Source organism: Rhinolophus hipposideros (genome assembly GCF_964194185.1).
Source record: "Rhinolophus hipposideros genome assembly, chromosome: 25".
In the NCBI taxonomy this organism is placed as follows: domain Eukaryota; kingdom Metazoa; phylum Chordata; class Mammalia; order Chiroptera; family Rhinolophidae; genus Rhinolophus; species Rhinolophus hipposideros.
The window spans coordinates 13,251,870-13,278,811 of record NC_138071.1 but is presented as its reverse complement, the minus strand read 5'-3'; the positions used below and the strand labels follow the sequence as shown (position 1 = coordinate 13,278,811).

Here is a 26,942-nt window from a genome sequence, read left to right as displayed (position 1 = left end):
CTCCCCGTAGCTGGGGCCCTCAAGCTTGCAATTTAGGCTTTGGGGATGGAATTTTGATGGCTAAAGTGGTGAGGGAGCAGGAGAGGACGGGAAAAAAAGGAAGAAATGTGAAATCTTAAGGCAACTTTATTCAAATGACCCATCATATTTCCTTCTATTTGTCTCTCTTTATCCTGGATAGGATTAACCCTGGAGACTTGAAAATTTGTTCTGCATTGTAATCTTCCTCTCCTGAGTTATGTGTTTCAAAATCACTGTGGCATTTTCTTTTAAATGTACATTACTTATCTGGAACTTGGGCTTCATAAATCTGATGTTAAGTGTTCTCCCTTTTCCCCTATTACTATCAACCAGTCATTCATCCATCCATCCATTCATCCAGACAGAATGTATTGAAAGTAAATGGGGTTTGAGGAGAAAGGGAAACCTACTTTTCACTGCATTGTTGGTATTTTTTGAATTTTTACCTACCATGTGTTCAGGTTATATTACTTAAAAGTAATTATTAAAAAGTACGTTGGATACTTTTTCAGGGGGATGGTCTTCAGGGAGCTGCAAAAGTACTTTTTCAGCTGGATGGTCTGCAGGGAGCTCCAATCTTGCACACGGGTCAGTTCCTGAACCCAGTGTGGTGGCAAGACTGCGTTTCGGAATCCAGGAGCACCCAGGTCTCCTCCTGACCGGTGAGCTCCCTCAGCGGTGGGTCTGTGTGGTAAGCTGACCTGAAGAAAGATCTCCTATTTCTGGGCGTACCTGGGTTCTCAGTTTGTGTGTATAAACTAGATGTTATGTTTGCTGTGGGTGTGTTCTCATGGGATCTTGCAATATGCCTGCTGTGCTTCATTTGTAAAAAAATTTTTGATTAATGTCTGTCTACCCCCCACTAATTGTATTCTCCACAAGGGCAGGGACCCCCGTCTCTGTTTAGCTCGCCAATTGTATCCCTAGTGCCTGGTACATACAAGTAATAGGCAGCTCAGCAAATGTTTATTGAAAGAGTGTGTGCAAACTGTTTCTTTGTGTACTTAAGTAGCTATAATTTGTCTCCAAAACATTATAGGTACAGTTATAGTTATCTGTTACAGTGTGACAGATGTCTCATATTCTTTGAGACATGAGAATTGTTTGAATGACATGTGTGATGTACTTGTGTCTATATGCATTCTGGCTGCGTTTCATACACATAATCTGGGAGTCCGCGGTGGCACTTCAGAAACTATTTATTAAACATCCATTATACGTCAGATCCTGAATTAGGGCACGAGCAAAAAATGACTTTTGCCTAGTTCCCTGGTAAATTTGGAGGTGAGATTTTAAGGAGAGTAGGAACAGCAAAGCTGTTTCCTCCAGTGGCTGGAAGGGGGTGAGTGGGCGGGGCGGTACTTGGACGGGGGGTGGAGCTCCATTCAAGAAGCTCCGCCCCCGGGAGTCACCGTGTTTCACTCCGGAACGTTTTTAGCCGGTTCCACCACGTTTCCCTTCGGACTCTTTTGAGTAACAAGCACTTCCGGAGTCTCCCGGCAACCTGGCGTGCTCCGACGCCTGAAGCCCGCTCCTGGGCTCTCGTGCTCCGGCCTGGTTCCCTCGCGCCGGCGCGCCGGTGGTTCCCGGCCTCATGGCGGGGCTGACCGTGTTTGTGAGCCGCCTTCCTCCCTCGGCCCGCGGTGAGCAGCTCGAGGAGCTGTTCAGTCAGGTGGGGCCGGTGAAGCAGTGCTTCGTGGTGACTGAGAAAGGTAGGGGGCGGGGTGGGGGAGCCAGGGCCGGGGTACAGGGCCGAGCTCCACACGCGTCCTCCCGTGTGATTGTCTCCGCAGTCTTGTTGGGTGAGGAGCCAGCGCCAGCCATTCTCCAGACGAGGAATCGGGGGCTGCGGAGAATTCGGTCCCTTCCGCTTAAGTTTGTGCAGCCAGGAAGTGGCAGCCGCGCTCAGTTAGTTATTCCGTGCGTATTTATGGAATGCCCCCCGTGTGCCGGGCACTGCTGTGTCCCTGTAGGTCCCGAGGCTCCAGCAGTGTCCTCAGAAGCAACCCAAGGCCTTGCCCTGGTGTATGTGTTCAAGCTGAGGAAGACAGCTGATAGACAAATAAGCAAACTGTGTGGTGATCACGGTGGTACGTGGCAAGGAGACCGGTCGGGGAGGACGGGGGGGGGGAGGGGTCTGTGTGTGGGGGAGGGGTGCAGAGCAGGGTCCTCGCAGGTAGAGGAGCCGGGAGGGCCTGGTGGGCGGAGAGTGCACGTGTTTCTCGGGGAAAGCTCGAGGACACCCAAGAGGACGGTGCCCCGCGTGTTGGAGGGATGGCAGGGAGCCCCGGGGGAGGTGAGTGAAGTGCGTGAAGGGAAGAGAAGTAGGAGCTGACGCGTAGGGTGCCGGGTGGTGTCGGCCCTTGTAGGCCCCTGCAGGGACCCGGGCTTTGACTCTGCAGTGGGACATTGCTGGTTTTGCGCAGGGGGCCGTCAGGCTGAGCTGGCTGAGCTGGCCACGTTCCCTCGGGCTGCTGTGTTGAGAATAGGCTGTTGGAGAATAGGACCAAAGCAGGGAGACCAGTTAGTGGGCTCTTGCAATAATCCAGCTGTGAGACCAGGAGGGGAGGCGTGGAGTCGGTAAAAAGTGATTGGAATATGGGTATTATTGTTGAAGCCAAGCTGAGAGGACTTGCTGATGAATCAGATGTAGGAATATGAGAAAAAGAGGAGTCAAGGCTGAGTCCAAGGTGTCTGGCGTGAGCCCCGGGAGGTGTTTACTGCTTGCAGAATACGGCTGTGTGCTTCACGTGCTGTTTGCTGCTCATCACTTCACTGTGGGAGGGTTGGCCTGTATCAGAACGAGGATGAATTGTAAGGGTTTTCGTTTTAGAAGCATTCCTTCCTCTTACCTGGACTTCAAGGGACACTTGAGATAGGCACCCGATGTTACCCAGCACATACGTTTAGTTCCCTCCTAAGTCGTCAGGCTGTCTCTCTAGGTGGCTGGCTGCCGGCTTGCCGGTCAGCAGAACAGTTGGTGGGAACCGGCATCTTGTGCCCCCGCCCTGAGCCCTCCATGGTATCCTAGTACGTGAGTAGGCCGGCTAGCAGTGTGCTGGCAGTCACTCCATCCGTAGCTTCTATTTTGTTAGTAACACATTGTTGACATGGCTTTGACTGCTGTATGTGCCACAGTGCCTGCCTAGTTCTTTGTCATTTTAAGTAGAGGTATCGCTGAATGAGCGAATGAGAGGGCTATAGAGCAGTGTTTCTTAAAGTGCAGATCATTATCCATCAGTGGGTCTCGACTAGAATTTTTAAATGAACTAGAAAGAGTATATCGATATGTGGTAAAGCATAAGTATTCATAAAACTTTTCTTTTTGGTTTTGTATTAAGAATATGTATATGGACTGGGTTCCACAATGAGTTAGGTTCATTATTGTGGGTTGTCAAAGCAATTTGAGAAACGCTGCAGTGCCAGATGGTTGGGTTTCAGGGAAGAACAGACCGCTGAACAGGAATTCTTCTTTGAGTCCTCAGAATATAGGCTGCATGTACCCTTACCATCTACCTGGTGTATGTGGTCTAAAGCTTTAAAGAAAGCTTTTATTCCCTTATTAAGAAACCGTATACTTCTCTGTGCAGACAGCCTAGATGTACTGCAGAGTGCTGCATCTGGTGAGATGAGAGGGAGGGGGTGAGGGATGAAGTCTTATTCAGTATTGGTGACTTGGGAATGCCACTGGAGGTTAACTCTGTAAGATGGGAATAATTTCACAGGATTGTCGTGAGGATTCAAATAAATATGCGAGTACTTTGTGCAGACATTAAACAGTTCACGGCATTTATTGTGAGGACATGCTTTTCTTTCAGTGCAGAATTCCTTCATGTTTCAGCTGCTTTGTTTTTGGTCGTATTGATCAGAAAAGATCTGATTTTTCTTTGTCTTATTTTCTGAAAGGTGAGCGGGCAGGCCTTTGTGAGAAAGCACCATGAGAAAAAAAACTGATCTCCAGATCACAGTATGCTCTCCTAGTGCCAAGTGTCAGCTTTAACCAGTTTCGGTGGATCAGTGTCCTGTGTTTGAGGGCTTGTGCCCTGACGCAGGTTCAAGTGTAGTTGAAAAAGAAGCAAAACATGTGAGCTGTGTTTCTCCTTTGGGTAGCACTGGTCTTTTTCCTCTTTGATGCAGTAAATTACTTGAAATTTTACTAAACAAAAATGTTAAATCAAAAAAGCATACCAAAAAGGGCAAAGGCAGGTTAGTTTTTATTTTGCAACTCTTCATCTGGTTGGTCCTAATATTCTCTGCGCCCTTTATATTGGTGGAGAAAAATAATGGTAATAGTATCTAGAGGCTCCCGAAGCGTTATATATTGTTTGATGTTCTTTGGTCAGGGCCTCAGGCATCATTACTGATCTGCTGTGAGGAGCTGCATTATTACATGTAATTTTCGAAGCTACCATACTTTCTTTCCTACCATCTCTGGTGATTCCTTCTCTTTGATTTGAGAGGGCGTAATGGATACCATGGATTTTCCATAATCTTGAAGTTATCAACAGTGAGGACACCAAATCAGCTTCTAACAATTTCTGAGCAAAGTGTGGAAGGGTCACTAATGCTAACCTTGTTTCTATCCCTCCTGAGGACTCTGGAAAGCTGATGATAGACGGCCTGACAGTACATCTGCTGGCTTAGGGCTTTGAGAATGTACTGGGTTAGGGCTCTTGGCTCACGGTTCTCTCTCTGCCCCCTTACTGTGCAGGGAGTAAGGCTTGTCGAGGCTTTGGCTATGTCACTTTTTCTATGCTGCAAGATGTTCAGCGGGCCCTCAAGGAGATTACCACCTTCGAAGGCTGCAAGATCAACGTGACTGTTGCCAAGAGAAAACTGAGGAACAAGTCCAAGGAAAAGGGGGGAAGTGGTGAGTTTCTAGGAACCGAAGAGAATTTTCTCCCAGGATGAAGAGGAGGCGGAGTGGTGGGGTGGGGATGGAGGGGCTTCTAAACTGAAAGCTTCCTAGGTTTCCTTTCAACATCCCAAATCATCCAGTGTATTTTCTTATTCATGTCAGTCTTTTGTTTACTTTTAAGTCCGGGAAATCTGATGCTCCTGGGTGTTGTCATACCGAACCCTGTGGTAAATGCCATCTGTTGCGAGTAGCTTTTTCCCTGTGATATGCTGCGTGGTTTGGGAGCACAGATTTATTCCATTGCCTCTTACTTTTTAGAAAATTCAGAGTCCCCAAAGAAGGAGCAGAGGCCTCCAAAAACCAAAGTGGCAGATAAGAAAGCCAGATTAATTATTCGGAATCTGAGCTTTAAGGTACGTGACAGAGCAAACTAACTGCCTGTTCTGAAGGCTGTTGGTGCGCAGGGGTGGGTCTCTTCACCGGGAAGGTAACTTGGACGTAATGCCTCTGGGAACGAACCTTGGCCTTGCTGAATTCAGAAAATGGGTTTGTGTGCAAGAACTTAGTAAGAGAATAAGGGAAGATGCCTTCCCGAGAAAGGGAGGGAAGGAAAAGCTCTATAATATCTGTCCTTTTTACTTCTTAGATACAAAGCAAGAGGTCTCCTTTTCAGAAATGTTTGATGTCCTAGTCTCAAAAGTAAAAAAGTAGTAAAAATATTCAAGCTTTTCCTAGTGAACTACTTTAACAATTGATATTTCATGTTTATTTGCTGTGATAACATTAATACCTCTTTTTCTTTCTTTACTTTTGCCTTCAGTGTTCAGAAGATGACTTGCAGACAGTATTTGCTCAATATGGGGCTGTCCTGGAAGTAAACATCCCCAGGAAGCCAGGTACTAGCAAACCTTCATTTGGTGTGGATCAGATTAACAGTATTTAACGTAACGGTCTTTTGACGTGTCACCCTCGCACTGAGCACTATTAGAAAGCAAGGTTCATGTCGTAGTCTTTGTTAGTCCCGGATGATGTGATACATGTAAAGTATCAGGCACAGGGCTTGATCAAACTCATGCAATCGTGTTTATTCCCCTGATGGTATTTTTAGTTAGATCAAAACTCGTTTTAGAAGATAAGTTATGGTTTGAGAAAATGCACTGCTCTCCCCATGCCCAAGTCTGGTATATTCAGCAGTAGGACATAAGCTTTGGGCAGGGGGCTGGCTGTTTGGCAGGATCTGGCCATCTTGACAGCCCGGGGTTGCTATAATTTCCTTCTAGTGTCTGTTGGCTCCCCACCTGCTGCTTCTAATGTCTTTGTACATTTGCACACAGATGGAAAGATGCGTGGTTTTGCTTTTGTTCAGTTCAAAAACCTCCTAGAAGCCGGAAAAGCCCTCAAAAGCATGAACATGAAAGAAATAAAGGGTAAGTGTTCTCTACGCATACCAGTGACCCAGATATTTCTGGTGTTTGGGTGAATTGGCACAGTAACCCACTTGCTACATTTTCAAAAGGTGTTGGAATTGTTGAGAGACTCACTGTTAAACAGAAGCTGTTTGGTGAACTATTCCTAATACTTGATCTTAGGGTTAAATTTGAAAGAACCCAAGTCATTATTCTCTTTTCTTTCTTTGGTGATGATTGTCCTTTTAAATCCCTAATGAAAAAAATGTCCCTAAAATAATCACAGATAGAAGCAGGTTGCTGTCTAGGGGATGTGGGATTTGCGGGTTTTCCTTTTGGTTGTGCACATTAGTCAGCATCCGTGAGCTAGTAAACTGATCGCGAGACTACTCTGGGTATTGATTCACCAGGTGCTAAAGGAGGGATTGGCTCAGAGACTTCCTGACTTCTGGGTACGTTGCCAATTATCCCGGAATGCCTGTTTTGCCTCCTCCTAGTCTAACTGGAAACTTGTTGGTCTAACGGGAAGCACTGTACTATTTTTTTAAACTCTGTCTTATCCCAGGTGTGTTGGCTGTATAGAAAGGCAAAATTTCTGTTCATTGATTAAAAAAAAAGGGGTAAGGATTAAAAAGAATAGGCAGCTACCAGGAATTTTATTTTAGGGCCAACATCTCTGAATTGGCAGTTTCTTTGTCTCCTTTGGTTGCTTGCTGTGTTTGGTGAATAAGTCATTTACGAGAGCTAGGAATGTTAAAAAGAGGAAGGCCTTTCTGACGTTACTTTTCTGTCTGACAGGGCGGACAGTGGCTGTGGATTGGGCTGTGGCAAAGGATAAATATAAAAATACACAGTCTGCCTCTGCCCCAGGTAAGACGTGGTGGTGTTGGGTAGGAGGGGTTGTATGTCCTGGGGTGAGTGTGGAAACAACTCTGTGATAAAGGGAACCTACCTGCTTGTCAGTGAGATACCGGACTGGAGGGACCAAAAATGTCAGATTACCTAAAACGCTGAATTCCTGCTGGCTCAGAAACCCAGAGCTGCTTGTCAATTCATATTGTACCATGTGGTGATCTGGTCCCAAAACATAGGATCTCCTGAGACTCAGCCCACTCCTGGGTGTGGAGGTGCATGAGGAGTGGGCCTGCGTTCACTGTCCCCTCTACCTGCTGTCCTTTCCCAGCTTTTCATAGTAAGAAGTGATGGAACATTAAGAATGGGGAAACTTAAAACTTGAGTTTGATTTAGAAAACCATTGGCTTTTAAGCTACTAGATGCTCAGAGAACAAAACTCACTGACATTCAAGTTCATGGCCAAGCTTCTGAGTGAGCGTTGTGCTCACCGGATGGTAGGCAATTTGTGGAGGCTCGGTGGCTCCTTCCTCATTCTGAGCCAGATTAACCTGCAGGCCTCTGACGAATGGGGCGGACTCCAAGGGGATCTCAGTGATGAGGGGCTTTTGTTATTGTTTGTGTTTTGTTTTTCCCCCTTATACTTTTTCCTATTTATATACAGTAAGAAAAATATATGAGATTCTGTGGAAACAAATGAACTAGGAACTTGAGGGTAGTGGTTAGTCTTGTTAAAGTAACCTTGTTTTAGATACTGAATTAATTCCTAACTTTCTTTACCTTCCTGTGTAGGTGAGGAGAAGAAACCTGAACCTAAACGTCAGAAATTAGGTAAAGAGAATGTCAGGAAAGAAGAGGATGTGGGAGAGGAGGATGAGGAGGAGGAGGACGAGGAGGAGGAGGGTGATGATGGTGATGATGAAGAGGAGGATGAGAAGAAAGAAGCAAAGGGGACCAAGCCTGTGCAAATTCAGAAGAGGTAAGCAGTTCAGCTTGTTCTGAGACATCAGAGGAAGGTTCAGGATTGTCTCTGGGGGAGAATCACTCCCTGCCCTCATCACTGTAGAGCTGACACGGGGCATGAAATTGGAGCGGCCCCTCTGTCAGCCCAGGCCCTTAGTTCTGAACTTACCATTGCAGCGCAGTCAGGGCCGCATCCGCCGAAAGCAGTGACAGTGACGAGGATCGTTCCGATGAGGACAGCGACCTGGAGGAAAGAGAGAGTGTTGGAGAGGAACCGGCTCTAAGCGACAGCGACCCCGACGAGCACGAGGAGGAAGGTTTGCCTGGGACCTTCACATTAGATTAGTTACCGAGAGCTGCCGTCAGTGCAGCGCAGGCCCCTTTAACGACCCTAAGCGCAGGACCCTAAGGTGTCCTGTCCCATTTATGTTTAAATGCTGAAAATGAAAACTTCATGTTCCCTCTAAGGGTTTTTTGCTTTTGTTTTTAAAAAGACTTTGGAGTGTGTTTGAGGGTTAAGATTCATCGGGGACTTAAGACCTAGCTTAATTCTCAGGCTCTGCCTCTTGATTATCCACGTTGAATGAATTACTGGATAAACAGGATATTACATCTAACACCGTGGTGGATTTTAAACAGCTCTTTTGAGGTGGGGATAAAGGACCTCTAGGGGGATATTGTAAAACGGTAGCCAAACCCTGTTGCTCCCTTTATCAAGAATGTTGGGGGCAAACTCAGTGCTTTTATTGAGGGGAGCAGGTCATTACAGAATGGGGAATGGTCAGTACCTGAGCCTTTAGTTTGTCTAGATGGAAGTTTCTATTTACTCATCAAATCCTTCCCTTCTGCTTCCTTTTCTGTTAGTCTGGCATGTTGGTTTGACCATACAAGAAATCTGAGGAAATAAGCGTCTTCCTTGAGAAGAGAATGATAGGCACCTTAGAATCAAAGAAACGTTTATACTGAAGGGACTATAAAATCTTACATTCTACAGCCAGATTCAGCGGTCTCTTACCTTTCTTTCACCTGAAAAAATTACAGGACTAATACATGTTAATAAGAGAACATTAATGTAAAATACTGTGCAGGAGAGTATAATATAGAAAATAGAAGTTTTTCACCAATCCCCCAGCATTCCCTCAAAGTAACCACTGTTGTTTCTTTTGTATGCTTCCAGAAGGCTCCTGTGTATAAATAGATATGTCTAGTCTTAAAAGCAAATAGTGAGTCTTCCTTATATCTAGATCCTCAGCCACTTAGGGCCCTTCCCCAGAGACAAGTGTTATATGTTTCTGGTGTAGCTAAGATAATTAATACCTTTATAAGTAAAAATACACATGTATAATATAGTGTATATTTGTGTGTAAATATATGTGGTTTTTTTTCTTCTCAAATATTCTACATGTTTTATGTTTCCAAAAAGTTTACACTGTCAACGGTACATGGAAATCTTTTTTTCCCTACACCATGACTATGTTGGATTTCATCTGTCTGTCTTTGTTGTTTTTTGCCAATCTGTTGGTGAAAAATAGTATCTCATTTCTTATGCTGTTTTTCTTTAATTATGAGTGAGTTTGAGCATCTTTTTATATATTTATTTCCACATCCTTTGTTCATTTTTAATTGGATTTTCGTTATGGGTTTATGCAAGATCTTTATGCTCGTATGGTATTTAAGAAGTTAGCCCTATGTTACATACCTTGCACTAGTATTTTTCAGTTTGTTTCAGTTGTTTTTCTTTTTACTTTAGATGTACAAGTCTCAAAGAAAAAGAAGAGGAAATTACCCTCAGATGTGAATGAAGGGAAAACTGTTTTTATTAGGTATGCCTTTTTATCTCGAGGACTACTCTATTTCTGTTGCCTTCATAGCTTTCTCTTCCTTCCCTCCCTTCTTTCCTTCCTCCCTTCCTCTTTCTTCTTTTTCACACTAATTCTGTTAGCTAAGCCAGAAAGTTAGATGCTTCTAAGACCATTAGCACATCTGGCCCTAGGAACATACCAAACAGTGAAAAATGTAGGAGAATCAGAACTCTCCACAAAGATAAATAACACGGTTCTTCATATCTTGCCGTCATTTGGGTTTCATTCTTTGTAATTGGGGTGGCGTTGTTTGGAACGAATCAGTTCTTCAACTATTAGAAACATGTTGCTTTCTGGCATTTGTTTTAATGGGAGTGCTGGGGACAAGTGACCCCACTTGTCCCCAACAATTTCTCTCTTCTTGCCCAACTTATTTGCTGAAGTAGTGTCCAGAATAAAGTAAGGCATCCCCATCTGTTTCTAGGAAAACAGAGAGAGGGAGTCGGGTAGAGAGAGGTTTTCCTTTATGCTGCCATTGCTGTTTTCGTCCTACTGACTGCAATAGATTGACATTTTCAGAAGGTCGGGATATCATCAGCACGCCTCAAACATGCCTTCTCGTCCTTTCTGAAGTACCAATTTGCAGGGCCATTTGAGTCTTATTTTGGAGATGTGTATTTTATCCTCTTGTACAATCTTTTAAGATTGTTTTTGTTACATAAGTAATTTATGTTTACTGTAGGAAATTTAGGAAATAAATGTGCAAAAAGACACACAAAAAATTATCCTTAATCGCTACTCAGAGAACCCCCATACATGTGCCCACATCATCATAAATATTTACCAAGATGAATTTAGCCTATACATGCTGTGCTGTAACCCATTTTCTTCCTTTACCTCATGGGTCTCCATAATTTTTTTTGTGTGTTATATGGAAGTGCTGTATAAATAATTTTGTATTCATAGAGGATTCTAACAGGAGGGAAGAAGCCTGTGACCTCAGTACCAAGGGTACCATTTCTTATACATCTTTTCAATTAATTAATAAAAAACTTAGGAAGGTAAAGGCATGGGAGAAAGAAAACTATGTACATGATGAGGCAAATTAGCAGAAATAATGTATCTAGGATGTATCTTATTGCAGAACTTCTTTTTTTTTTTTTTTTTTTTTTGATTTCAGTTACTCCATGAGATAGAATCATTCATGGAAGTTAACTGAGTATAAGAGAAGTAAAACTGTAGATATTTATTTGGGACTATTTTTCTTACACCTGGAAGGCTGTGCATAGCTGGGGATGTAAGGAATCTTTACACCATGTTGAAATTCAGTAGAACAAAACCTCTTTCCGACATTTTTAATCCCATCGAGAGTGGTCGTGAGCAAGGGAACCACTCCCATTGGTGTCCGACTCACTCCCCTTCTACCGGAACACAGGGTCTCACTTTTGTCATTGACCTTTCGTGTAACCTGATTGTCTTCCACAGAAACCTGTCCTTTGACTCAGAGGAAGAAGACCTTGGGGAGCTCCTTCAGCAATTTGGAGATCTTAAATATGTCCGCGTTGTCTTGCATCCAGACACAGAACATTCTAAAGGTATTTGCTGTCAGCTGGTCAGGCCCTGAAAGAATTGGGTCCAGTGCCATGGGCACTGACTAGGTTACGTGAGAACATAACGTGTGCCATTCTGAGGGGTCCACAGTCCATCCAGCTGAGGTTTCTGTGGTCCACAGAAGTGCCAAAAGCGTTCTGAGGTTATCTTCTATGATGTCAAACTCAGCATCTTTCATGGTGCTGCCAGCCATAATTTTGTCTAAGCTTTTAAGCCCTTGCTTATTTAGTTTAGGGTAATGAATTCCACTTGTTCTCTGAATTTCAAATGTGATAGCATCTCCTGGGGATTAATCATTACACCTTGCTTGAAATTACTGAAACCTTTTTCAGTTACGTTGTTAGAGACGGAAAGCTGATAGAAACTTTGTTGCAGTGGCAACAATCAGAAAGAAAACTATGTAACAGCAGTGCTGCCTTAGATTTTTTTTCCCCTAAAGCTATTTTTTTGAGTTTCAAGGGTTGACTCCTCCTCCTCCTAGTGTACTGCTATTAGAGAAGCATCTTTTCAGCCTGTTCATAGTCTGCTGATTTCATCAACTGCAGTTGTTCTCCGAAAGCAGTGAATTCTTAATTCAGTCTTATTCTCGATTCCTTTGAGATCTACCAAAAGTTATGAACTCTATCCTCAGAAAAATGCCACTTCTGAGGGTTTGTGGACTCCCAGGAGCCTATCCATGGATTAACAGCCTCCATTCTAAACCTCCTTATTTTCCAAACCGATGAGACCTGATCATTTTTGGGTTTTACTCAGCTAAAAAAGATGTACATAAGGCAGTATGATGGAAAGAAAACTGAACTGTTTCCTGGAGATTAGGGATCTAATCCCAGCTAAGCCATAGACCAGCTGGGTGATTTTTCGCAAATCATTTAACCACTGTGAGCTTCAGTTTCTTATCTGTAAAATGAGTGAGTTCAACTAGAGTAATCACTTAAGGTGCCTTAAGCTCTGATATTCAATTATACTTCTTGGACCTTCTCCATTTCCAGTATGTTTTTCTAAAAGTAGGCAACTAGAATTGCATAGAATATTCCAAGTACAGTAGGATATTGCTTTACTTTGATGAGATCTTTTGCCCCTTTTTGAGTGCGTGGTGTATTGGGTTGATATTTTCAGAACGTAGTCTGCAGTTGACTTGCTTCAGTCTCTTTCTTGGTCTGTTAATGTTAGTTGAGAGATAATGAGCTTGATAAGCATAGGTTTCATCACTTTTTCTTTTTTAAAAAAATATTTTTATAGTGAAAAGTCACAATTTTTCTATTGAGTGCCACACATTATGCTTTGACTCATTGTTTCTTCTGAGCTAATCAGCAAAGGGGGTGAGGAGGCCAGAGCCCAAAATGTGGACTGCTTCATGAATTTGCATATCATCCTTGCACAGGGGGTCGTGCTGATCTTTTCTACATCATTCCAATTTTAGTATATGTGCTGTTGAAGCGAGGACCATTAGTTTTTCTTAATGCATGTCTTTCCCTAGCTCATAGTAAATTTTCCTGGCACTTTTTCTGACTATTCAATCACACAACTATGATCTTCTCTTCCAGTTTATCCCTGTCACATGCCATTTCACTGCCTGGAAGAGCTAAATATTATCTGCAGACTTTTAGGGAAGCGTTAAGACTGAACCTAGTACTGACCCTGGAAATTACAATGGTAAATTTCTTACTCATTCAGAGAGCAGTACCCATTTTCTTCATATTGGACAAATAGGCTAATCTGCCTATAAGAAACATTCTACATATTATTTGTTTCTTCTTGTTTGTTTCCTCATATTGAGTGTCCATTAATGCAGAACACTGGTAGGTGCTAGGGCTATAGAAACAGCCAAGAAATATGGCCCTTGTTCCTGCGGCATTCAGTCATTCAGTCTTTTGGGGGCGATGCCACCTGGTCAGTGCTATCATAGAGACGTGAGTGGAGGACCAGCAGGGTGGGGCGCTCCGTGCTGCCTGGAAGAGGCAGGAAAGACCTCACTAGATGGTGACCCTCGGGTTGGCCTGCCCCGTGTGTCCTTTCAGTTACTCTGCTGCCATTCATTCTTGGAGGGGACAAAAGATCAGGGCCACACTAGCTCTAGGGAATATAGCATTGTTTTTGTATATGAGGGAATATTTAAAGTTTAATGGAATACTAACAAAATCTGAAACATCTTTTTTGGGGCTTTACTATAAGGTGAACTTTTTCCTTTGCTTATAAAACCTGCTTTTTATCAATAACAGAAGTTAGGGTGGGTTGATGGACCCTGCATCTAACCCGTGAAAGATGTGCCTGTGGAAATTCTGGAGCATGAGTTACGAATTGAGCTGTGGCTTTCCGGTTTACTACTATATTCACGGGAGCGAGGCCTGGGCTTTTTCCTCTAAGAGGCACATCTGTTCTTATCAAATGCCTCCCAAGTAACAGCGATGACAGTGAGATCTATAATTAATTTCAGGGTTAAGTGGTTACTGCCTCATTTTTAAAAATCCTTTAATGGCTATGCAGTAAGAGATGCTGAATTAAATATGAGACTGGAATTTCTCTAACATTTCTTGTGGGTATTTCTTGTTAAGGAGCGAGATTGTAAGACTGAAATTCTAAGACACATTGGAGAAGATGAAGGAAGTAATAAAATGTCATTGTGTGAGCAGCTGTGCCATCTTCTCTGTCTTTGAACCTTCAGTAGCTGGCATAGTGCCTGTCTCAGAGCCCTCAGCAAAGGATGCTGCTTCCCCTTCCACTTTGTGCCAGCCTGCCACCACGTGCAGTGTTGTTTTTGGCTTCCTGGTGGCCAGGAGAGTTTGGGATCTCACTTAATTTTGTCTCTTCATGCAGGTTGTGCATTTGCTCAGTTCATGACTCAAGAAGCAGCTCAGAAATGCCTTGAAGCTGCTTCCCCAGAAACCGAGGTAAGGAAGACATTTCCTTTTCCCTGTAACTTAAGACAATAGTGGCCCTTAGGGGCAACATCTGGTGTTTATGCAAAGGTTCGTTATTATTGTTATTATTGTCAATAATGGAATAATAAAGCTAACATTTATTGAGCACTTAGTATGTGATAGGCAGTAAGCTTGACATGCATTACCTTATTTAGTCTTTACAATAGTTCTACAGGGGTATGTAAGGTACGTACAATCATTTTCCCTATTTTATAGATGAGAAAATAGCTGTAATAATGCATCTAATATTTATTGATCGCTGTCTGAGTGTCAGCCTCTATCCTAGGCTGATGGCATGAAAGACTGGGACAGGAAGGGACGAAGGCCAGCTGTGAGGTGGGCAAATGTTTGAGAGAGAAAGGGTGTGGTGATGGAGAATTTTTCTGTGTATTCTATAGTATAAATTGTTTTGAGATAGTTATCTTGTATTACCATTGTCTGTTAAATTTTCTTGAGTAGCGTTAACACTGCCATTTCATTAGCTTTCTTTAGAATATTAAAAAATTGCCTGTTAACAGATCATTTTCTTCAATTTGGGCCTAATCAACTGCCATAAAATAGATGACTTCTTGCCGACTGCCCTAAGTACACACACGGCCTTTTGCACGGCTATGTTAAATACTGTTCGCTGGGCTAAAACATCTTGGGGTTGGTTCCATTGCTTAATCAGGGTCCGCGGTTTCCCTTTACTTGGTGTCCGTGTCAGGTACTTAGTTGTTCCTTGTTATGCATTTTAAGAGAAGGTTGCAATCTGTTGCAGGGTGGTGGGCTTAAACTGGATGGCCGGCAGCTCAAGGTTGACTTGGCCGTGACCCGTGATGAGGCTGCAAAGCTCCGGACAAAGACGGTGAAGAAGCCAACCGGGACCCGGAACCTCTATCTGGCCCGAGAAGGCTGTGAGTTGTGGACGGGAGACGTGAACCAGGCCTCTGAGTAGCTGGCCCTGGGCTGTGACCGTGACCCAGCAATGCTATGTTTGGGGGCATCTTTCACATTAAGAACCCAAATGTCTTCTTTAGCAATGTTATATTATTATTCCATTTTAGCAGATGTGGCATTCTATTAGGAAACCTTCACCCGGTTTGTAGATGAACCAGCCCCGTTCTCTTTTCTGCCTGCTTGCCTTTAGACCTTGTCTTCAGAGGATTGCCAGGGCAAAGAGGGGAAACTCAAATTACCTTTGTTTCTTGTAATCATTTCTAATAAGGGTTTTTCTGAAGGAGTGAAAATTATGACTAAAACTACTCTCTTGGATCGTTCATGGATTTCAAATGTGCACAGAGTACCTTTCCCTTAATGCCAGAAAGATCATCAGAAATTAGCTCTAATTAAAAAAAAAAAAGAATCCCTTTCTCTGGGTCATACAGTATTTGTCAGGCCACCTGCTGGATGGCTGCACAGCCTGGACTAGTCACGTGGGCCATTAGCCCACTAGGTGTCTACATGGCCATGTGGCTCTTTTCTGGGCTGGCTCTTTTCACCACTTAGTAAGGGCCCCCAAGTACGTGCGGAGCAGCGAAATTCCAAGGGCAGGTTACAGGGGGAGCAATTTTGCAGTCTGAATGCCTAAAATGTCCTTCTTTTCAGAACTTCCTCTAGGCCTGTCCATCTGACTTTGGACATGTGCATTAAGCTTCTTTGAGGGGCGGGAAGGAGAAGAACAAAATAACAAAATGTTCAGCGTGTTAGTCCTTGAGAGCGGTTCTGAGCCGACAACTTAGCCCTGTAGCCCATTTCTGGACCTGCCCAAAAGCCTCTGTGTCCTGGCCAGCGTAGTCCTCTGGGCCCTGTACAAAAACTTGCATCATTCAAATCACATTCCTCTTGTTGCTCAGTGAAAATTCCCTTGCTGATGTCTTGGCCTTTTTCCCTCTTTCTGCAGTGATTCGTGCTGGGACGAAGGCAGCAGAGGGTGTGAGCGCTGCTGACATGACCAAACGAGAACGGGTAAGGAGGTTAGGCTCCAGCCTTTGGGTCCTGCACGACTTATTATAAATCAATAAATTATAGTTAGTGAAGGCCAGAGGTCCTCATCAAAGACCCAAGTATCGGTGACAGGCCCTATTTACACCATTATTAGAGAGAAAAGAAGCACACAAGTGAAATAGCAAATAACCCAACATTATCCATAATGTGTCAGCATGTATGCCGTTATAAGAACTGGATCTGATTTATTTTCCTAATGCTCAGCAGTAAATGTTTGCTGATAGTATGCTTGGGGTTCATGCAGAGACACTGGGACGCGGGCACTATGTTAATTATCTGTCCATATAAATGCAGAATAACATAAGAAAGTTCAACGTGGGCTGCAGTTCGTAGGGAAGACGGTAAGTGTGGGTCTTGGACCGAATAGTTAAGATGTCCATTTTGGGGAGGAGGGTAATATCTCCAGATGGTGAAATTATTTTAGGAAAACTCGGTATTGTGGGAATTTCCACTGCTAACTGACGCCATTAAATTCCTTTGCTGCTCGGTAATGTTAGTTCCCAGTAATTTTTACTTTTGCCCAAATAGCTTACTTTCAAAAAGCTAAGCCAGCCTAGGATGGTAAAGATACATAACCATTAAAGAATTAGCTATGGAAGCTGAACGCAGAAGATGATGGATGCAGAGGAGAATGTAACAACAGCGAGAGGCCGTGTGCCTTTCCTCGGTGTGGTTTCTGTCTACACTAGCATCCCCAGCCCTTTTTTTTGGTAGTGAGCACCTGGTATTTGGGCGGCACCGTGTGCCTTTTTCTGGTCACAGTGCAGTAGTGACATATTTAATTTTTCAGTTTGAATGAATTTTTCTAGCAAAAAGCTTACTAGATTATGTGCATTATAATTCATAGCAAGTACAGCTTTTCCTGGGAGAAAAATCAGACTGTTGAACTTCGGCACAATAGCCTCTTCAAATATCCCTTTACTATTCATTTCCAGAGTATCTGTTTGTTTTGTGATTTTTTTTTTTTTTTGTGCCTTTGCCAAACAAGGAGCAGCAGGAATGAGAAGACTTGATGAAAGACAAATTTTAATTGAAAACCTTTTTTACTAACCTAATTATAAAAACAAGTCAGGAGAAGAAGATCATCTTTTCACTTTAGAGACAGGCTGTCCCTGGACCAGCGTTTTGTGCAGCATAGCAGAGGCCGATGCTCTAGAAACCACTCGTTTCTGTGTTCATAGCATTCCTTTGCCTCAAGGTGGCAGAGTAGAGACGTTCTCTCAAGTAGTCTTTAAAGAAATTCCATTTTCTTTTGGAAGGACAGTTAGTTTGGGTGGGTGGGTAGATCAAGGCTGGGCATAGATGTTGACTACAGTTTTACTATTTGCTCCGCGTCGAGTTTTGAGCTCAAGATTTCATCTGTGTCCTCCTTTCAGCCTTGTGTACTGCTGAGAGATTGGTATTCTATTCTGATCTACATTTCCAATTTGTAGGTGGAAAACGAGGCTTAAAAAGCTTCATGTAACTTCTGCAATTAGGGATGGATTTCTAATTCAGTCTCACTCCACCCATGACCATAGCACCTACCCACCACTTAGCATCCTTGCACCTTTTCCCTGTGCTGGGCATCCTAAGGCTGCAGGCTGGGTGATTTCCCTACTTTCTGTATGTGTGGTGATTGGATCGGGTCATGGTTTGCTCCTTTTGGAAAACTCTTTTTAAAGGGTGGATGGTATTGTTAATAATTTGTTTTTTTCAGTTTGAGTTACTGAAGCATCAGAAACTGAAGGACCAGAATATCTTTGTCTCCCGGACCCGGCTGTGCCTGCACAATCTCCCCAAGGCCGTGGATGACAAACAGCTCCGAAAGCTGCTGCTGAATGCCACAAGAGGGGAGCAGAGGGTGCACATCAAGGAGGTGAGAGTCAGCCCTGCCCGCTCAGAGCGCTGCTGTTCGTCCTGGTCAGACCGAGCATGCGTTTTCAGGCTGTGGTCCCAGCAGACTGACACATTTTCTTTCAGACACGTGGTCTACAGACAAGGCTGCATTTGGCAGTTTTCATGGTTTTTTCCTCTTCTAAGAACTGCCTTTCACATCTGACCAAATTGCAGCAGAATGTGAGGAAGTCAGTGCCCTCGTGAATGACTTCAGCGAGCATTTGTTGGGTGCCTGCTGTGTGCTCAGCATTAGAGCAGGTGCTGTAATGCTCATTTTCTTGCAGAGAAGTAATCTGTGTACTTTGCTCTTTCAAAGAGCATTTTACTACCCTTTGGGCTCTTCGCCTATGGGAAGAGTCCTCAGTGCCCTGCAGGGAGTACAGGGGGCCCCATGGGCCTGCAGCAACTTAGGTAGGTAAACACTAGAGTCACACCAAGACTTGGTCAGACGGTGTGAGAACAGAAGCCTCTCCTGTGTCCCCATGGCGCCTTTGCGCCATCATGGCACTTACTGGTACACTGTCCTGGGATTGTCTGTCTGTCGTTTCTCTGAGCAGACTGAGCTCTTTGAGGGCAGGCGTTGTCTGTTCCCAGTCCTGGCATTGTACCTGGCATGGAGCACTCTCTTGATCAGTGTTTAGTAGAAAGGAACATAACTGTTATTGAGAATCTGCTTTGTTCTGTTTCATCACCCCACACATCTCCTCATCCCCGAGAGCCTCACCCAAATGTGTGGTATTGGTATTGGGGGAATTACACGAGAGAACGTGAGCAGATCAGCACATGTCTGACACCGCTCTTGGTAAAACTGTTCAGTGTTACTAGCATAGGGGTCAGTTCTGTAATTTCTCATCAGCGTCCACAATACTTAATGAATGTCTGCACATTTAAAGCTTGTCACCATTTAGAGGAATTTATGGGTTTTACAATAATTGCATTATATTTAATTTCCTCCTTAATTCTTTCATGTGTAAGTATAGTGTCTCAGCAAGATAGTAAGTTTCTTGAGTCCTCATTTTATGCTTTTCTTGATATCCCTACAGTACACAGCGCAGTTGTAGGCAGAGAGTAGATAGTGGACATATACCAAATTCAGCATCCCAGGATCCTGAATACCTAGACCTCTCCATTAAATGAGAAGTGCAGCATCTAAAAGTAATAGCATGTGAGTGATTAGTTATCCCCAAATTCCCTACTGTACCTCGGTGCCCCCGGATGCTCTTATATCCACCTTAAGGAATTAGGGAAAAATCACATCAGAGAGGACCTGAGCTCCAAGCAAAGGCAGCTGAAGCTTCTTCCTGTGTTTCTGAAATGTTGGGCGGGCTCTTCCCCATGCCTGCGGTGTTTTTCTCATCTAAAGCCATCAGGCCTTCCTGCCTTCGTCAGTAATTTCCTTTCTGAGTGGTTTCTTCAGTGAGAGGTCCATGGACAGCACTTCATCCTCAGTGATAACTTAGTATCCACCTTCAAGTCCTACCGACCTCTCAACTTGTGCGTATTGTCAGCAGTTCGCTATTATAATTTTTCCTTAAGTTGATAACATGCTTATTCGTAGATCTGTGTTGATGTCTATAAACTCTTAGAAAGCAAGAAAATATCTATTTAATTTGTTTTGTGCTCTCAATAATTGTACTCCGCGAAGAGCGACGTTCATAAGTGTTATTTGTGATGGTCGTGCTATAGATGAAGAGTCTGTCCCCATACCATGATTTCTTACTGAATCTTTGAAGCCTCCTCATCCTGTAATTCCTGATTCTTAGTCTTGCTCTCATAGTGTAGGGTGATGCGAGACCTGAGAGGCGTTCACGGGAAAATGAAGGGGCAGTCCCTGGGCTACGCCTTTGCCGAGTTCCAGGAGCACGAGCATGCCCTGGCTGCCCTACGCCACATCAACAACAATCCGGAAATCTTTGGGCCTCAGAAGGTGAGCCTCATCCTGTGGGGAGAGCTGCTCCCCTGAGGGCTGTTTGCAGAAACTGTTCCTCCCTCTCCTTCATGTCCAGTGCCCTCCGACATTTGAGCAATGGGAAAGAGTAGCAAGTCGGTGGAGGCAGAGAGCGGTGATTCAGGTGATAAGATGGAAGGAACTCTAAACTGGATAGACCGCTTGCAGAACTGCCCCCTCCCTTTAAGTAGAGCAAGTGAGCTTCCACCTCTGAATTGCAAAACAAGGGCATTGGAGGCTGCGGGGCAGCTCAGCTCGTTGCACTCAGGTTAAGAAATCTAATGAATTACATTCTCCCTCCTTCTGACACAGAGACCAATAGTGGAGTTCTCCTTGGAAGATCGAAGGAAACTTAAGATAAAGGAACTGAGGATCCAGCGCAGCCAGGTACAAAACTGAAGTGTTTTTTGTTTTTGTTGTTTTCTTTTAATTGTGGTGCATAACACATAACATACACTTACGATGTTTAAGTGTACAGTTCAGTTAAAACACGTTTTAAAGGCCATGTTTAAGCTTCTGTGTGGTTCAGTCTGCGGCTCTGCTCCCTCAGCAGGTTCTTTGTTACCCTTTCCTCTTAGTCCCCTAGAACTGTCCAGGCCTCCTTCTCTGCTTGCGTGTCTGGCTGTAGCTCCTCAGAAGGGAAGGGAAGGAGAGAGGAGAAGCAGACTGATGTTACCGTCTGAACACGGCTTGCGGATGGCACAGGATCGCGGGGAACGGCCAGGATTCAAGTTCTGCCCTCCCTGGAGACTCGCGCTGTCTCTTCCGTCATCCTTTTTTCTTCTTTGATGGCTCCAGAAGTGTGATGCCCGATGCTTTTTAGTACTGGTTTGTCTAGTGTGGTGTAGAGGAAAGAAGGGGGACTTTGGGGGTAGGAATACTGGTGTCCAAACTGAGCCTCTGCCGCTTTCTGAGTCTCTTGGCAAGTTACTACCTCTCAGCTTCAGTTTCGAGTTGGTAAAATGGGATTAACAGCATCTGCCTCACATGGTTGATGAGGGTTAAATGAGGTAATACACGTCAGTTTTCCGCATAAACATCAGCACACAGTCAGTATTCATTCTCTTGTCATCTTCCCCCGGGGCATACAGGACCAGGTTATTCTTGAAACCGTAACTCTTACAGCTCTTTTCGCTGGTACATGTATACCACACATTTGCAATCTCTGTGGTGGATACCACGAGCATGACCAATAGAGCAAGTTCAGTGGTTAATACAGTGGACCTGGGTTGGAAAACCTGGGATCTGGTGATTGTTCAAGGCAACTTTGTTATTCTGGGTGTAGAATTATTTACTGCCACGAGCCATTTATTGCTTCGGGAGTTGATTCTGAAGCTACAGAGAAAGTCAGATGGCTTTATGTGTTGTCTGCACTTACGTACACACTGCTTTCTCTGTCAAAGTGCTCCTTTCACCTGACTCAGTTTCCATATTCAGATCAAATGTGTTTCCTCAAGTAGCATTTTCCCCTGTCTCTTAAAAGAGATAAGACCTCATTACTTGTACTTTCATGAACTTACTTAAACTCTTCTTTAGTTTTTTATTCTTGTATGTGATTCTTATTTCCACTGGGCTATGAATCCTGAAAGGCAGACACTGTTCTTCCCAGCTGTACCCGTACCACTTAGAAGCAGAGACTGACACGTAACAGGCGTGTAATAGATAGATCAATGTGCCTATCTAGATTTTTAAGATGAAAAGGACAAAATAACACTTACTACATTAATTTTGCGTGTATCTTCTTTTTCTTTTTCCTCTTCAGTTCAACATAAATATGTACCATCCTTTATGCCTTCTTTCTCACAGCATCTTGCCTTCACTTCATTTATTCCTATTGTAATGCTCTTCCTTTCTTTATGTAGATTCGAATTTCTGACCTAGGTCATTTCCTTCTCTGAAAAAATACATTTAGTATTTTGTGCAAGGCATGTCTACTGATGACAGATTTCTTTAAATTTTTTGTTTGAGAAAATCTTTATTTCTCCTTCACTTTTGAAGGATAATTGCACTGCATACAGAATCCTAGGTTGGTGATTTACCCCTCAAAAAAACTTTAAATATTTCACTCTGTAGAGAATCCAATATAATCATCTTTGTTCCTCTGTAGGTAAGGGATTCCCCTCCCCTCTGGCTTCTTTCAAGAATTTTTCTTTCTCTTTGATTTCTGCAGTTTGATATATGCCTAGGTATAGATTTTTAGGTATTTATCTTGTTTGTTATTTGTTGAGCTCCCTGGGTCTGGGGTTTACTGCCTGTCATTCAGTTTGGAAATTTCTCAGCCTTTATTACTTCAAATACTTCTTTTTTTTTTTTCTCAAAGATTTTATTGGGGATGGGGAACAGGACTTTATTGGGGAACAGTGTGTACTTCCAGGACTTTCTTCCAAGTCAAGTTGTTGTCCCTTCAATCTTAGTTGTAGAGGGTGCTGTTCAGCTTCAAGTTGTTGTCCTTTCAGTCTTAGTTGTGGAGGGTGCAACTCAGGTCCAGTTGCCGTTGCTAGTTGCAGGGGGTGCAGCCCACCCTCCCTTGCGGGAGTCAAACCGGCAACCTTGTGGTTGAGAGGATGCGCTCCAACCAACTGAGCCATCCCGGAGCTCAGCTCAAGGTGCCGTGTTCAATCTTAGTTGCGGGGGCGCTGCCCACCATCCCTTGCGGGACTTGAAGAGTTGAACCGGCAGCCTTCTGGTTGAGAGCCCACTGGCCCATGTGGGAATCAAACCGGCAGCCTTTGGAGTTAGGAGCACGGAGCTCCAGATACCTGAGCCACCAGGCCGGTTGGCCCACTTCAAATATTTCTTGTTTCTTTCTTTCTTCTCTTTCTGGTATTTCCATTACACGTTTGTTAGGCCTTTGATTGTCCCACGCTACTCGCCTGTTTTCTTCCCTACTGGCTTTCAAATGTTGGGCGTGCGTGTGTTCCCCGTTTCTGCATGTAGGAAGGGAACTGGGTATTCTGTGCCGCCTACTTCGTAAGTATCTGTTACTACATCAGGGCCTGTGCACTACTTGTATTGACTTTCCTGTGGTCACTATCGTTTTGGGGAAAGAATTCCCCTTTTCTTCACCAAGCTTACATAATGCTTCTCTTTTGCTGAGTGTTTCCAGCACAGAAACCTCATCCAGAAACCAGATGGTACTCTCTTGTTTTATGCAGCAAAAAATGAAATCCAAGTCTGCAACTGGTGAGCCCCAGCAGGAGCAGCCAGAGCTTGGAAAAGACCAGCAACGGAAAGCAGCTCAAACCCACACGCAGGAGAGAAACAAGGCTCCCCTAGAGCAGAAAGGGAAGGCGGGCTCTATCACATGGACAGGATTCCAGACCAAGGCTGAAGTGGAGCAGGTGGAGCTGCCTGATGGGAAGAAGAGAAGAAAGATTCTGGCTCTCCCCTCACACCGAGGCCCCAAAATTAGGTGAGATATGGGCTGGCAGCACAGAGCAGTGGGTAGCTTCTCGAGGGTTGCATTCTGTGTAGCTCTTTTCCTCTTTGTGCCTTTTGTTTGGATAAAAGGGATGCTTAGTGCTGTGCCGGTCCCACATTTTAAGGGTGAAAGCACAAGCAGAGATGTCACTGCTGAACTACGAGGAGGCCGGGACAGGACTGGCAGGGGCCTGGAGGAGCCTTCCCTGGCTGGCTCATGCCGTTCTTCTCTTCTGAGACGTTCTGGCAGCAGAGGCCCAGCTACTTGACGTTCCCCTGTAGTTTCTGTTTTGGGCCGTCGATTAGTGCTATAAACAAAAGTCGATCTTAAAAAAAATTGTTAAATAAATGAAGGTTTTTGGGATTCTCTTGAGGTTTTCAGCCCAAATGAAAAACAAATACACAAATGTTGAGCCTTAGGACATTCTGTTGCAGTATTCCTTTTTAGAATGACTTATTACGGGCTTAGAAAAAGCCAGTGTAACAAAAGGCGTTTTATCTTCCCAGCTGAGAGAACCTCAGGGGTGCCAATTAGAGGAAGAACTCACGGTCACACTTGACCATATTGTTTCAGGTTGCGGGACAAAGGCAAAGTGAAATCTCTCCCTCCCAAAAAACCAAAGCCCCAGATAAACCAGCGGAAGCAAGAGAAGCAGAAATTGTCTTCCAAGCAGGTGAGTCTGTGGGGCAGGGAGCTTTGGTGTGTCAGGCTCCGCTGGGGCCGGCAGTGCCTTTTGTGCCTGGATGAGTTGACAGAGAGAGAGAGCTTCAAGATTGCAGTTACAAGCAGGACTGCAGCTTTTCCGAGGATGTTGAGGTACACAGTCCTCAAAGTGGGGCGAATAGGAAAATACACCCTCCCATACTGGTTACGTGCTTCGATAATTATCTTGTTTTACCTATCCCCTATACAGGATATGAAAGCAAACTCGGCTTCACATGTAAACATACCTCATGTGGAAATTTGGTAGATTGCTCAGAAAAATACCCCAGAATGCATCTTCAGCTGATCGGGCCTTACACACACACACACACACACACACACACACACACACACACTCTGCCATCGTCACATCTAATGCAATGAATAAGAAGCCCTTAGTATCATTTAATACACAGCCCATATTAAAATGTACCAAACTGCCTCAAAAATGTATATTTTTTATAGGTGGTTAGCGTGAATCAGGGTGCAAACCAAGTCCACGAGTTACATTTGGTTTTTATCTCTTAAACCTTTTTCCCTACAGCATCCAGGCTTCCTCACCAGCCCCTTTTTTCCATGTTGTTAATTTGTTGGAGAAACCAGGTCATTCGTTTTTTAGGAAGTATTACATTTCGAGTTTAGCTGCTCGCTTCCCTGTGGTGTCATTTTACTTGGCTCCTGTACCACCCCGTGTTCCTGTATCTGGGTGGTCAGATTTACAGACTTGGTGAGGTTCAAGTTCAGCTCGCTTGGCAGATGTGTTTCATAGGTGAGGCCGTGTGCTTTCTGTTGCATCGCATCATAAGGCACGAAATGCCTGGTGGTTCCAGTTTTGGTGATGTTCTGATTCATCAGTAGGTTGAGGGATTGTCTGCCCTTATCCTACTATTTGTGAAGTCCCCCATCACCCTCTCACCTAATGGTTTTAGCACCCACTGATGATTGTTATCTGGATCCATTTTTTCAATATGGGTTGCAGAACGGTGACTTCCTAATTTTATCAATTTTTTTGCATTTTTAATAGAATTCTAGAAAAAAGAATCTTCCCTTTTCAACTGTTTGGTTACTATGAATACCATTTATATAGGAAAGGCAGAATTAATGCTTGACTTTTTTTCTCTTTATCAATTTCCAGAATAGTGAGTGGGTGCCCTATCAACCTACTGTGGTGACAATGAGATAGTTTTAGTATCATGAATTTTTGAGTTTTTATATACTTGATGTATTTCCATCAAATGCAGTCATTATTTGTGTCCCATTTTAGGTCAGCAGCAGCCCCTTCAGGCTGACTCCCGAGTCCTTCTGACATGACCCTGTCTTTATTAGTGTCTTTGCTTTCTAGTACAACCAGATGTCCCAGCTTAGTTTGTATATCTCTCCCCTGGTCCTGGCATTAGCCATTTTTCTAAGGAGCCCTAGTTCGTGTTAGGAAAAAATGGTAGTCCCAAGGTCTTGAACATTTGAGCTCAAGTTTTCTTTTCCCCTTCCCGAGTCCCTTTCTTTTAAGGGTATCAGAAGTGTTAGTTTCGTGTCATACTCAAGAAATCTGTGTGTCTGGAAAGCGTCCGACCTATATCACACTGTCCTACAGAGCTCTGTCTCCGAGATCCCATCGGCAGTGCTCTTGGTGAGGGAAAGGTTATGTGAGAACCTCCAGACTCTGGCTAACTCATCTGTGAGGTGATTCAAGGGAGCACTTGGGAGAGGCCTCGGAAACACATGAACAGTGTTTTAGGGGGCCCTTCTCGTATGCATTCCTAGTCTGATTTCTTACCAGTGGATGATTCTTTTTGGGGTTTTATCTCTAAAGCTCACTCTCTGGAAGTCCCCCTCTCACGGTGGACAAGCTCTCTGTACCTACTTATCTTCTCTCTTGGGTGGCGGTAAGGTAAGGTGGTACTGAATGCTTGAAATTATCTTATGTTTCGTTACCTTTCATTTGTAGGTACCTAAGAAAAAAACTAAGGGAAATAGGACAGAAATTCGCTTCAACCAGCTAGTCGAACAATATAAGCAGAAATTATTGGGACCTTCAAAAGGAGTGCCTCTTGCAAAGAGGAGCAAGTGGTTTGACAGTTGATGATGCCCGCAGACTGGATTGGAAGGTGGATTGTGCGCTTCTTGGTAAAGCACCCAGGTTCTTCCGCACTCCTACCCCCAGTGTCATTTACTGAGGGAAAGAAAGCCGCTGAGGGCACGGCCACTTTGTTGATCCCTGGGCTGTGCACATCTGAGCTTTGATCCCTCCCCGGTGTGTTCACCACAGCGAGAAACATCAGAAAAACATCGCGATGCTTCTTATACTTTGTCCAGATTATCGTGTGGAGATGTGTCTAATTTTTACCCATTTTAATTCTTTGTTTCTCAAATGGAAACAATTATAAAATGCATTCTTGAGTATTGAGTTTTTAAGATGTATGTTTTGTTGTGTCTTGTCTAAGTATGATATTTTGTGACTTTTTGAATAAAAAACTTTCTAATATCTGTGAATCCTTTATTGTTCATGAACATTTTTGACATCACGAACTCTAATTCAGTCACAGCCCTATATACTGCAGGAATTGATTAAAACAGAG

The 26,942-nt window shown here is 43.9% G+C and overlaps 1 protein-coding gene across 3 annotated transcripts; it reads left to right on the top strand.

Annotated features, from left to right (window-relative positions):
- Window positions 1-1,482: 1,482 nt before the first annotated feature.
- RBM28 (RNA binding motif protein 28) lies at window positions 1,483-26,854 on the top strand. 3 transcript variants are annotated; one of them, XM_081038145.1, is made up of 19 exons: window positions 1,483-1,664; window positions 4,733-4,891; window positions 5,198-5,292; window positions 5,700-5,775; window positions 6,214-6,306; window positions 7,084-7,155; window positions 7,930-8,116; window positions 8,278-8,417; window positions 9,851-9,923; window positions 11,388-11,497; window positions 14,328-14,401; window positions 15,192-15,327; window positions 16,314-16,378; window positions 18,117-18,275; window positions 20,073-20,222; window positions 20,556-20,630; window positions 23,399-23,655; window positions 24,238-24,337; window positions 26,312-26,854. In XM_081038145.1, the coding sequence occupies exons 1-19, from the start codon at window positions 1,616-1,618 to the stop codon at window positions 26,444-26,446; spliced, it is 2,205 nt and encodes a 734-aa protein (XP_080894271.1). In that variant the 5' UTR covers window positions 1,483-1,615; the 3' UTR covers window positions 26,447-26,854. The 3 variants fall into 3 exon arrangements, with proteins under 3 accessions (XP_080894271.1, XP_080894270.1, XP_080894269.1); XM_081038144.1 differs by having other exon boundaries at window positions 1,517-1,733; XM_081038143.1 differs by having other exon boundaries at window positions 1,518-1,733; window positions 23,375-23,655.
- Window positions 26,855-26,942: the final 88 nt, after the last annotated feature.